We start from the raw sequence: 13423 nt of genomic DNA, 5'->3' as shown, positions 1-13423 counted from the left end.
AGCCTCTTATAGATGAGGCATTCCCAGCTATGAGAGAAATGAGTGGATGTCTCTTTTGAAGAGAGTACCCACCACCTGCTATTCAAAGTAAAATCCTCTTATCAAAATCCTCTAAAAAATCTGATGCCTAATCAATTAACCATAGCAAACTTTCATGAACAAAAGAAGCAGGTAATGGACGAGGCAGCAATACAGAAATATACAATTTGTGTATTAGAACTAAATTGCAATCTGTTTCTTAATGATAAACAATGTGATTTGTTTAATTTATGTTGTCCAAGCATGGCTCAAATATTACCCAAACAGTTTTGGTGTAAGCAAACAATCTTGCAATTATATAATAAAATCAAAAAACCACAGCCATGGAAGTTTAATGTCCAATTATGAACATTAAGGTTCATAAAACACTAATTAACAGAATTAATTGGAGTATGAAGTAGCAAAAATCGCCAAACAATTAAAAGTACTGGCTGGGGAAACTCAGCCAGATGGGCGGGGTATAAATAATAAATTATTATTATTATTATTATTTTTTAATACCCATATGTCCCTAGGAGGTACTTCTTCAAACACTGAAACTCTTGCCTATGCTGTACAACAATCTGTGTCATAATAAGCAGCTTCCAATGTAATTTGCACCTAGGAAGGGCCACTAATAGGAAGCCATCTAGCAATTAACGCCTGGCAGGCATCCCTCAAAGAGCAGATCTGACACTATAAGGCCCCTCCTTACTACACACAATAATTCATTTTCTGGAAAGAAAATGCTATGGAAAATTCATCACATCAGCCTACATGGTACTTTCCCCAACCCCCTTTTTTAAACTCAACCTGCTTATAGGAATTCTTTGCAACATCTTCTGGGGTCTTTGAGCAAAACACACTGGAAATACAGGTCATGTACCACTTAAGAGGAGGCAGGATGGGACAACATTACTCTGCCCACTGTAAGCTGTGGAGGGTGTAAGGTGTGCCATAATGAGGGGGTTATAAAAATTGCAGTTATAACACTGAGACCACAACATAGAATGTATGTTCTCCTCCTACTTCCCCAGAAAAAAACTTCCCCTGTCTACCTTAACTATGCTTATTGCATTGTATTAGCAACAATATTAAATTATAGTTAAGGCTAACGAGGGTCTTGCCTTTCAAAAGATTTGAAGCCTCACAGAAGCTCCTATTCAGCGTGGAGCTGGTGCACAATACAAGGAAGACTGGGGCAGAAAGAGAGACAGAAGCCTCATAGTTTTCTTGTGCATCCTAAGGTCTAAGGCAACAGCTGAATTCTGTACCATCTTCATTCCTTCCATTTGTTAAGTCTATTTAGAAATAGTGTGGAAGGGTTTGTTTGTTTAAAAAAACACTACAAAATCTTTCCCCCACCCCACTTGCTTCACACAGGATTTCAATTTAGTTGTTGGTGGTAGAAACCCTTGTTTGTGAGACAGTAGCTAACACAGAAGAGAGGCACAGGCAGACAGTCTAAAGATGTTTGGAGAACAAGGACGAACAAGCATTGTCCTTCAACTTTCCCCCTGTATCCTTTGTGCAGAAGCAGTGGAGAAGCTTTTATTCATAGTTTGCATTTCATCAAATACAGAAAACTGTCCTGGTTATACAAACCATGGTTTCCTGTATTTAGACAAAATGGAAAACTGAATCTTATTGCAAACTTCTCATTTCCTGTAACATGTAAAGCAAGAGGTGGGTGATTGAAAGGGGAATGGGGCTCATGTCTGTACTCAAAATAATAACCCATGATTTGTCAGCAAGTCTGAATCAGGCCCAAGATGGACATTTATGAATGATAAAAGTTCTAAATGATATACATATAACTCAAAACGTAATATTGTGTGCTTGTCAGTTTGGAATTGAAACAGAGCCACCAAAAACATATGGCACTATTTCAACATGCTTGAGGGACTCTCAAGGGGAGTAAATGACATTTTTAAAAAGGCCTTACAGCAGTGATGGCCAGATTTGGCCCTCCATCTGTTTTGGCACTACAATTCCCATCATCCCTGCCCACTGGTCCTGTTAGCTAGGGATGATGGGAGTTGTAGTCCCAAAACAGCTGCAGGGCCAAGTTTGGCCATCACTGCCTTACAGGGTCCTCTAGACTTCCAGACATTTGGCGGCAGCTAAGCAGAAGAGAGGGAGAAAGGGTATAAAGAACTAGAAAATCAGACAGGCTGTATGAGTCTATCAATGAAGTCTAAAGCTGATAGCAGGTGAGACACAGGCCTGGTTTGCATGTCATCCTATAGCTTAGCAGGACCGCAAAAGCATGTGGACTCCTGGAGAGAAGCTTACAGCCGCTTTGCTCTTCTGTGGTCCCTAATGCTGCAGCACCCAAGCTAAGCCATCCGAACCTGGGCTCGCACTTAAGCTCTCCCCAGTCTAACCACAAGCTATAACCGAGGCTTGTTTTTGGCTAAGCGTGATGTGTAAAGCAGACCACAGAATGTCAGGGTGTCAGCTGAAGAACAACCACCGCCACCACAAGTAAAATGGAGAACAGGGGGAGGGCGGGAACTGGCCTGCTCAAGCTCCTGACATCATAAACTAAGTATTGGGGGAGGGGTACTGGGACCGGGTGGTTCTTCCCATTTCTTAGAACTATTAACGGAATGTATTGGAAAGAAAAGGCAGCTTTCCTCCTCACTTTTCAATAACTATGTGTTGCCTCACTATGAAATGTTCTGATTTGGGGCTGGCAGCTCTCTACTGCAGCAGGAGAAAGAATGCTGGGAGGGCATTGTGCGCTGTGAAGGCTGTCTACTCCAAGGCCTCAGAAACACTACAGATTCCTTTCCCAGAATGCTTTGAGCCCCAAACAGGACTATTCTTAGAAGGTGGAGATTCTCTAGAACATCATATTACAAGTCTCACCTGCGATACATTTTTACGAAAACATACACCAACAGATAGACATATACCGTTGTTGTTATTATTATTATTTTAAACTTACCTGAGTGCCATCATCTTTGGCTCTTTTAATAATATTCTGGCGTCCGTCTACCCAGTAGATAAATTTATCCAATGGATCATAATCAATAGCCTTGACATTTCTTAGACCATGGATGGGAAGGATGATGTCTGGGCTTTGCTGGTCATCTGGTATCATTCGACTTATTGCAGTCTTCTGACTAAACAGTAAGAAGCTGCTAGGAGCTAAAAGAACAAAGAGAACATTTAACATCATCATCTATGAATACAAGGATCGTGGAAAAAACAGGAAGGCTCAAGAACTGCATTTGTGAAAATATCAAAAAATAGAAAGAAGCAATGTTCCAGCTTGCAAGTTTTACTATTGTTTTTGCACAGTTAACAGTTTAAGACTGTTAAAGAGTAATTTAGAATCATATTTTCAACTGGAACATAACTATCAATCAGTATAGCAGAAGAGCAAATGATTCAACAATACGATTATTTTAGAAACTTAACTATTATGCCACTGCTCACAGAGAGGAAAAAAAAATCCCAAAACTTTTTATTTCACACTACAGTGCATTTCTTCCAAAAGGTAAAGCTGAAGTTATTGCAGATCTCAAAGTTATGTTTTTGGAAACCTCTGAAATGCACAACAGCTGTGATTAAGTCATAAGACTTTACAGTCTGTTTCAGGGAACTATGTTACAATATAATTGGTTTCAGTGTCTTAAATAGATCAGCTCCAAACCCCAGAGAACCAACCAGCCTACTCTCTATCACAAGCAAAACAAAACAAAATAAATGCATAGTCCTTCAAGTGGATATGACTATAGAAAAGTTTGAAACAACCATTCACAATCTTTTTGAATTTGGGGATAGGGAGGGGGGAACTGCTAGACCATCCTAACCAAGCATACATTGGGGGAGTATGCATATAGACCCTCACCAACAGCCATAATCATCCAGTTGGTTGCTGCATGCAAGTACTTATGGGTTGGAGTAAAGGCAAATTAAAGCTACCAATTTCTTTTGTGCTGCTCCACCCACCCATCATTCAACTTTGGGAAGAAGCAACATCATGAGACTGCTGGGACTAGCGCTAATTCAAGGGAAGAATTAGCACTTCATGACTGATGGAGGGTGAAGAACCACCCTGATCAGGCATGCAGGCTCTGTGGAAGGAAGTTAATGAGTCTGCCCAGCCTGCCCTACAGCAGGAAATAAGTGGTTTCTTCCTCTAGCTAGCTTTTCCTTTCCAAATTCTTTCTTAGGATCTTCTACCTTACTCCAACTTTCTTGCTTTGTCCTGCACGCACTTGAGCCAAGACTCTGTTTTAGTGGGGTGGGCTAGAACGGAGAAAGGGAGAGAGAGTACAGCCTCCAAGGGTGGGATGTTCTCCAGATGCTTCTGGCAGCATCAGTTGTGGATCCCTCCCAAAGTTCCAACTCTTTCTCTCCCACGTGCATTTACATTATGTATTTCTATAGAATATGCATGTGTGTTATATGGTAAGCCTGCAACTTATGCACATTTAACTTGTGCACATTCAGCATTACATGTGTTGCAAAAAAGTGTTGTTTTTTTTAATTAAAAAGGGGCGGGGTTCGGAGGAGAAATTACTTTGGCAATCCTAATAGTAGTACAGAAACACTTAAATAGACACACACACACACACACACACACACACACACACACACACGTGTGTGTGTGTGTGTGAACATGGCCAACATGTACAATGAAGGCATGTATGTGAACCAAGGGCTTGCTACGAGAAAATAGTTGCAAGTATTTTTACAACTGCAGAAAAAGGTAAAACACATACAACTGCAGTTCCGGCTGTTGGGATCCAATGTGTAGTGAGATGCACAACCACAAGTATAGCCATTGGGTACAGCCAGGCACAGCTGCCCACAGTGTCCATTGTTTTGTACACAGTCGTTGAAGCCATCTTGCCGCGATGAGTGGAAAACCAATATATCCATCACAAAATCCAGACGTCCCTGAATTAGCGTCCGGTTCCTCCCATTTGTCTTGTCCGCTCTTTCTATGCTGTGAAGGTTCCAATCTGTCCAGTAGATGAAGTCACTGTACTGAGTTAGGCCAAAGGGATGAGGTAGATCATCAGCTATTATTTCCCTCTCTTGTCCTGAGGAAACATGAACATATGTTGTTAATAAATGTAAAAAAAATGAGAATTAGGTAGCCAAATGATAAAAGATTAATTGCGGGAGATAATTTTTAACTTTTTCTCTTTTTTTGCTTTCAAAACATACCGTGTCTACTTTGGATGCCACAAGGATTTTAAATGATCACCAATGACCTTTTAATTACCATGAAGGCAGGTTGCCCATCACGGCTGCTCAACAATTCCCAATCCCCCCCGGCCCAGGAAAACCTGCAAGCGGCACTGCTTGTTGAGTTTATTTTAAAAATAACAATATTGCACTTTGGAAAAAAGGACTGAACTAGGTTTGGAACTCAAGAACAGTATTTATTCTTGAACATTCCCAATGAGTGCTTTGGTCTCGATCTCACTCTCTCTCACACACACACCAAACCCCCCCCCCAAAAAAAAAAACCCCATTTGCAATCTACTAACTCAGCTTCACTTAATGGAAAAGCCTATTTTCAGGCAAACCCCTCTCCCTGCACCCGATTACAGCCTATACTTTGCTGCAAATGCTATTCTGAGGATGGGTAGAGAATGTATAAAAGGAGCTACTTCTTTGATTGTTTAACATACTCTTGGTTTTTGTATGGTTTATATTGTAAGAACTGTTAAGAAGAGCTGCTAAGAACTATAAAATCTGACTGACTGAAGCTACAGTTGCTTCAGAAATGCGCATGATTTTTCTTTCATTTCACAGGCCAAGCCTTTCACATATTTTAGTGGGTTTTAAAAAATATCTTAAAATACAAAGAATATTCAAGAATTTTAAATATGCTCATATATACCTCCAAATTAAGTTTTACACCAAATTATAAATTCACATAAAGCTTACAAGAGCATTTACAAGGAAGTGAATTATACTGCCATTGCCCAGTTTAGCAAATCATAATAGTTTTTATATGCAGCATGTTTTCTTCAGTTTGTTGAACTGAGTATCTCATTAAATGTTGATACGAAGACACATATAAAACTTAAAGCTGAAGCCTGGAACTCTTGGACTGAATTTGTGTAATTCCTGGATTAAGGGAATTCTGCCACCGAATTTATATAGAAACTTTTCTGTACATCACATCTGATATTTTCCAAGTAGAGGCACACTACCAAGCATATTTGATGATTCGATCATGCTTGTGTCGAGGTCAGTCCAATAGAGTCTTTGATCTTCATAATCAATAGTGAGATCGTTGGCACGGCCCACTTTATCCACAAGAGTGATGCTGTTTGTTCCATCCATGTATGCCCGAACAATCTTTGGTTTGCCACCCCACTCTGTCCAATACATGTACCTGCAATTAAAAATCAGAACAAACAATAATTAGCTGCTTAAGCCATATCAAGACAATGTACCTAGACCTTTGTTTACTTCCAGGCATTTAAAAAGAAAACAACACAATGTATTGTGAGTTTTGTAATAACTGATTTTAGGTGCTTATTAGCTAATGAATAACAATATTAACTGAACTATGCTGAACATTTAGACGATACATATTCTGTTTCAATGAGTATTTCAGAAATTTGAAGATTCCTATCAGCTTGAGTATACGAAATAGCATTCGGTATAGACACTAGTTATCACAATAATCCCAACGACATTTTACAGAACCAACATTTGTGTAGGAGCATTCAACCTTTTGATTTCTAGAGAACTCAAGAGTTTGGAAGCAACTGGATGACACCTTGTGTATTTTACACCCTTGAGTCTAGAACCATAAAGGACCAGCATTCTTGTGACTATATAAGCAGAAGTCAACCCAACCCAACCAAAATGATTTTCCTTGCGATTCTTTAGATCTTCCTTCATAACTTAAAAGCAAATTTCTCAGAAATTTCTGTTTATTTATGATATGATAACATTTTGTATCCTGCTTTTTACTTCCATGAAGAACTGTTAAAGCAGTCTGCATAAGAAAACCAACACCACATTTAGTATTGGTACACTTTTCATAAATTATTCTCTCTGGAATTATTCTGGAGCCGGAAGATGGGAGGCTGTGGGAGAAGTCTATGGATGGTCAGGGGCTGTGTAGCTGTCAAAACCATTTTGTGCATCCTGTTGGAATGGAAAATTCGCCCTTTCATTTTAAATAAGTCTTTAAGCCTAAAGAAAAAAACAGGAACATGAGAACTTATGAACAGTCTGATGGAACAGGCCATTGGCCCATCTACTCCAGCATCCTGTTTTCACAGCTGCCAACCAGAAACCCATGAGAAGCCGACAAGCAGGACCTAAACATCACAGCACTCTCCCCAATGATTCCACCAACTGGTTTTCAGAAGCATACTGCTTCCAACCATGGAGGGAAAGTATAGCCATCATGGTATGAGACTTAAGATATCAGTGAGACACTTAACTGGAAGGCAGATGGGCAACATCTTCACAAGCCAAGAAAAAAATTAAGAATAATGTTTTTAGGACCATTTCATAACCTTAGGGGCATCTTCAACGAGCAATTTCCAACTCCTTGATAATACCAGCTTGTCTGAAAGACTCAAAATAGTCAGGAACCACAACTTAATAGTTGCCATATTATAAATTGACAGGACATGTGTATTAGCTTTGGCCCCTAACCTCAACGTGTATAGTATAGCATTGCCTATTACTGTTACTATGCTTTGGGGGTGGGGGTGGGGGAATAAAGCTTCCTTACCCTTTAGATGGATCAAGAGCTAAAGACCTTGGGTTGTCCAAATCCTTCCACACCAGAACTTGTCGGTACAGCCCATCCAACCGCGCCACTTCAATTCTATTGGTCCCGGTATCTGCCCAATAAAGGTTCTTCCCCATCCAGTCTACAGCCATTCCTTCAGGGTAATCCAAGCCAAACTCAATCACATGCTCAATTGCACTTCCATTCATGAAAGCTCGGCTTATTGTCTACAAAACAATTTTGTTGAAATATTACAGGCATTCAGGAAAACAAATGAAATTAAGTAATATCTCACTTACTCAAGTTATTATTGAAAGGAAAAATATGCACTGAAAAAAAATTCATGGCACCAAAGCAAAAAAACAACAACCCCACAACTATTTTAGAGACATTATCAGAACAATATTTATGTTCATCTGCATGTTCTTGTAACACAATTTACAAACTATTTACACTTCCTGATTTCCACATATACATCAAACAGATTTATTAAGCTCACACCGGAGTCCTTAATTATTATTATTTTATTGCTTTTCATTACATTCACCCAAGTGTTATATTTTGTAAGACCTACAGGACAAATTTATTTATTATCAGACTACTGTTGTGGAGGAAGTGTACTGAAACTAGCTGCATACAAAACGAGATGTTATATTCGGATGCCATGAGTACCTTCAAACTAATATCTGTCCAATAGATTCTGTTGTCAGACACATCAAAGTCTAGCGCAGAAGCTTCCTTGACACCAGTAAGAGGAATGGCTACGTCGTTATTGTTTGTTTCAAGAGAAATCCTATGAATGGCTGCTCTGCTGGTGAAAACAAGAAAGGCTTCTGGAATGATGCAGGTCTTCATGTCACTCAGCAGCTCCAGTCCAATGGGACAGGCACATCTGCACTCCTGAGGGGTGAAGAAACACAGGTGGCTGCAGCCTCCATTGTTCTCGGCACATGGATTTGTTCCTGGAAAGGAAAACAGTTCTTTGAAGAAGAAAACTTGGCTAAGATACAATGTCATGTACTCCATGGCTATAGACACTGGGGAGGGAGGGAAGGGAAGAAGGAGATGGGGGTGGAGCTCAAGAGTTTCTCCTTGTGCAACAGAATGTTCTCCCCATCCTCTACCCCATGAACCCCCCCCCCAAATCTATTCTTGGGGAGTGCCCCCAAACCCTCTAAAGGAGATATGGGCATGACATGGGAGGAGTAGAGGGATGAAATCCTCGGGCTGGTGCCAATACTTGCACTAGCCCAGTTAGTTGAAAACTGCCTCATGTACCCAAAATGACCTCAAAACAGACTCTATGTCAACTCAATGGACTTGTCTTCTTAGGAGGAGTCTGTCTGAAGAAAGCTGCTTAAAAGATCATTCCCCACTTGTTTATTCATTCCTATTAGAGAGCTAGTTGAAATGTTCACCTCAGTCATGAAGCCATGAAATAACTAGGTGGCCTTAGGCAAGCCTCCACTCACAACATTGGAACAGTACTAACCTACATTACAGGGCTGGTGTATGGATTACCAAAGCCAGATGTGTAGCACTTCTGGCTATGAAAATACCCCCCCCCCAATATAAATGCTTACTATGTTATTCTGAATTGACGTTCCGGTCTACCCTGGCATGATGCAAACATTTGACTGTGTACAGAAAGGCCAGTGAAATGCCCCACATCATTCCTAGGATAGCTCAGTTGGAAGAGCATGAGACTCTTAATCTCAGTTGTTGTGGGCAAAATATTCCTGGTCCCCTCCAACTCTACAATTCTATGTTTGACCAATTTCAGCTTCCAATACAGATGGCAAATATGCTCCAGTTTCCATGTAGCCCTCAGCACTAAAGGTCTTTTACTACTTTGGCAAAATAGATCCCTCATACACCTTCCCCAGCAGCCCACTGTTATATTTAGTATCAAAATTATTATTATTGCTGAGTTACATACACCAAAACTGATCCACTTTTTGAAGTGAAACAGATTCCAGGTCAACTGGAAAATCCTGAACACCCTGGAGACAAGAGTGTTAAGTTGCATTATCACAAGGCCAGGCTTGGAAACTTTCCTACAGCCAGCAAATAAGACTCCAAAGCATACTCTGCCAACCTGTCAAAAATGGAGGGTGGGCCAGCTCTGGATCCAACCCAGTGGCGAAATCCAGTTCCCCACCCCTGACCTGTAAGGAAATGTCAACATAGGAAGCTGGGTAAGCGCTTGGGTTAGGCTTTGTGGAGGGGATAACAAAGTGAATAAAGAAGCTGCCAAGTGACTCCAGTAAGGGGGGAAATGCTAGCTTCATAAGTACAAGAATAGGGTGAAACATGAACTCAGTTAATAAGTAAAGACAGGAGGCAGGCTTTCACATAGGAGCAATATAGATCCTTCTATCTGCAGACATGAAGGGTAACAAATGGTTGCTCTTTTCAGACATCATAATTAAACTGAAAGCCTCTCTAGACATAAAAATAGGTCAAGAGAGCATAATAGAATCTGCTGCTAATGATGTGTGCCTTTTGCCACTAAGCCTAAAATGGGAAGGTATTACAAGTGGGTATGCTTTGTGGCCTATCCAGTGCATCTCTAAAAAGCACACTTGTTTCTCATTTGCAATGATGCACGACAAATTACTCATTTTGCATCATAAATATAAACATGGAAAAGTGTGGGGGGATTTATTGAACTTCCCCAAGATCAGCCCACACAATCTTTTTGGTCGTGGACTGGGCAGGAAGCTTCCTTCCCTTCACAATCATCTATGCATAACTTGCTAGTAGAGAGGATGGACAATAAGGTTTGAAAAGTGGAGTTGAGCAGGGTTGAAGGGAGCCTTTCAATGCTCGAAATTCCCAATATCAGCCACAAAAAATTACATAGGGAGCAAAAATTAATCAGCAGTTCTCTCTTCCCAGGCCCTCAATCTGCCATAGTCCAGTGGTATATGCATGCATTTCCCCCTTTGCCACCAAGAAAATCCCTGGCAGCTTGGAAATAGCACACAAGTGAAAGCTATTGGGCAGCCAAGGAAACCTATTTGGGTGATGAACATACCTGCCACTTGCTTCCCATCAGCTAAGTGAAAGCCTCTGGAATGGGCTCAAAATTTATGGGGACCAGAAGTGTATTCACTCCCACACTTCACCCCCAAACTCACTGCAGGGGATGGGTTAGGCAGGATTCGCATAAATCTGACAGCTCTTGGGACAAAGAGGAGACTTCCCCAAGATCCCCTTGTCTGTTAAACAAGGAACTCACAGGATTTGACCAATGCAAGTTTGTCTTCCTACTTAACACATTAAGTATTCTTTAAATAGTGGCTTATTCTGCCAGTACAAGAAATTGGCTATTGCTTTTACTGCAAAAGTGATTATTATGGAACCCAGCACAAATCAACTGTACATTGTCTTCACTTACCAACAGCTTTAGTGACACTTGCCGCTTTAAGGCCCATCAGGTCTGGCAACTGATCGATGATTATGTCCCTACTTGCCCTTATTTTGTGAACTCTTTCAATGCTCCGCCTCTGCCAGTCTGTCCAGTAGATGTAGTCACCCAGCAAAGTAAATCCAAATATATGTGGAAGTTTATCTTCTATGAGAGTTTTCCTCATGGTTCCATCCATGTTTATTACCTGCAAAAGCATGAGAATATATAAAACAGTCCAATTACAATAATTGTTTGATCACTCCTTAATAAGAATTGCCTTGTGGGATCAGACCAAGGTCTATCTAGTCCAGCTTTTGTGCTTTTAGTGGCAGTCAGTTGAATTCCTCTTGGAGCCATACAAATAGGTCAAGAAGGGAACTGCCTTTCTGTTTTCCCAAAGCATGTAGTTTTCATTGCAAAAACTAACTGGTGAGCAAGCAGCAGAACAAACAGGTGTCAGCAGAAGCAAGTGAGAATGGCTGACGGAGGCCTTTAGGTCAAACTCTGCGACTGCATCTGTATAACTGTTGGCAGAGCTTTTAACACAACCCTTGTGAGATAATGGGTAAAACAGTACATTGTCTCTTTGACAGTTTCCCTCTTGCAACGCTGCTGTAGCTCTAGGCAGCTGGGCTGGAGAGGAAGACCTTGTCAGTGAAGGGGTGAGCATGGAAAGGAGCCCGTTGCCAGGCAGAGTGACAAGGGGCAGAAACATATGAGAAGTCACAAGGCAGCCTTTTAGCCGCATGAGCAGTTTTGTTTTTGAACTGCTTTTACATTGTGTCTCTGTAGACAGGTGGGCAGTGATGAAACTCAACTAGGAGTTGTTGTTTTTTAAGGGTATCAGATTTTGATATAACGAAAAACAACAGTATAAGCAGAGATTGACAAGCCAGCTTCAAACCATCATTTATGATCCTCCAGTTAGTGAGCCTAGTGAGTCAGGTTCTGATGAACCACAGTCAAGCTAAACAAACCATGATTTAGTGTCAACCCTAAACCAGGTCTTTTATTTACAGTGGTACCTCGGGTTACATACGCTTCAAGTTACAGACGCTTCAGGTTACAGACTCCGCTAACCCAGAAATAGTACCTCGGGTTAAGAACTTTGCTTCAGGATGAGAACAGAAATCGTGCTCCGGCGGCGCGGCAGCAACAGGAGGCCCTATTAGCTAAAGTGGTGCTTCAGGTTAAGAACAGTTTCAGGTTAAGAACGGACCTCCGAAACGAATTAAGTAGTTAACCTGAGGTACCACTGTATTAGTTTTCTTACATTTTCCACATTTCTTCAATAATGCAATCTAAGGCGATATCCATGTGGTTTCTAGGTGGTTCCCCTTCCAGGCACTGACCTGCTCGCCTTCAGCAAGGCGGCAGTCCCATGTGCCTTCAGGCCACACTTTGGAGCAATTACCTGGAAGTTCTTAAGGTATACAAAACTCCTCTTGAATCTTAGCATTCTTTGGTTCATGTTTACTATTGAAGCATTATGCCTCATGTTTCAAAATCAATCACTATGTACATCTATGCCTAAACAAAATCCCTGCATAATAACAGTTTATATCCAGCAATTTACAGCTAGTGATGACAAGTGAGGGGAGGAGCTATAGTTTGTTAGTATGTATTGTATTATTGTGCTTTCATATTGTAAACCACCTGTCACTGACTGGGGCAGCCAAAGATATTTCTGTGGCCTCGTCTGTATGTAACATAAGGCATTAATGAGCGAGCATGCTGGTGCAGTTAGATAATTAACAGTGCTTGCTCTCTCCCACCCACCCCACCCCCAGCATCCTGCCTTGCTACCAGGATCCAAACCATGGTTTGGCTTAGCATTATGTGAAAACCTGGGCTCATGGTTTGTCACCTACAAGCAATAGGCCAAGAACAAACTTTGGTTACAGCTCATGATTTGTGTGAGGCAAACCATGAGTTCTGGTTCACAAGCAACAATAAGCCAAACCATGGTTTAGCATTGCAGCAAGAGCAGAGAGGGAGCAAATTGTTGACGCTTTTCTAACTATCCAGCAGCACATTTACTCTTTTACTTTAAGATTTTTAAGCCATAATCTGGCTTAGCGTTGTGTGTGAACAAGGCTTTTATCTGCTTCAGATCCTGCCTGGAATAAAACTGAATTTGATTTATATAACTAGCATTTGCAGGTTTTGCTTTTTTCTAGCCGCATTATCAAATCTCTTTCTGTGACATGTGGATAAAATCTTATTTTGAATGGTGGTGTTAATTTACATCCCAA

The 13423-nt window shown here is 40.9% G+C and overlaps 1 protein-coding gene across 1 annotated transcript in view; it reads right to left on the bottom strand.

Moving 5' to 3' along the window:
* Positions 1-13423, bottom strand: part of LRP5 (LDL receptor related protein 5) — a 121088-nt gene that overhangs the window by 21929 nt on the left and 85736 nt on the right. Inside the window, exons 8-13 of the mRNA XM_079990671.1 lie at positions 11157-11373; positions 8426-8715; positions 7754-7980; positions 6207-6391; positions 4758-5081; positions 2972-3174 (exon numbers count right to left, since the gene is read on the bottom strand). Coding sequence (XP_079846797.1) covers positions 2972-3174; positions 4758-5081; positions 6207-6391; positions 7754-7980; positions 8426-8715; positions 11157-11373 — 1446 coding nt within the window. The remainder of the gene's footprint in view (positions 1-2971; positions 3175-4757; positions 5082-6206; positions 6392-7753; positions 7981-8425; positions 8716-11156; positions 11374-13423) is intronic.

The sequence above is a fragment of the Podarcis cretensis genome, assembly GCF_951804945.1.
Source record: "Podarcis cretensis genome assembly, chromosome: 1".
NCBI classification, from domain to species: domain Eukaryota; kingdom Metazoa; phylum Chordata; class Lepidosauria; order Squamata; family Lacertidae; genus Podarcis; species Podarcis cretensis.
Note: the sequence above shows the minus strand (reverse complement) of the source record. Positions and strands in the feature narration are given on the sequence as shown.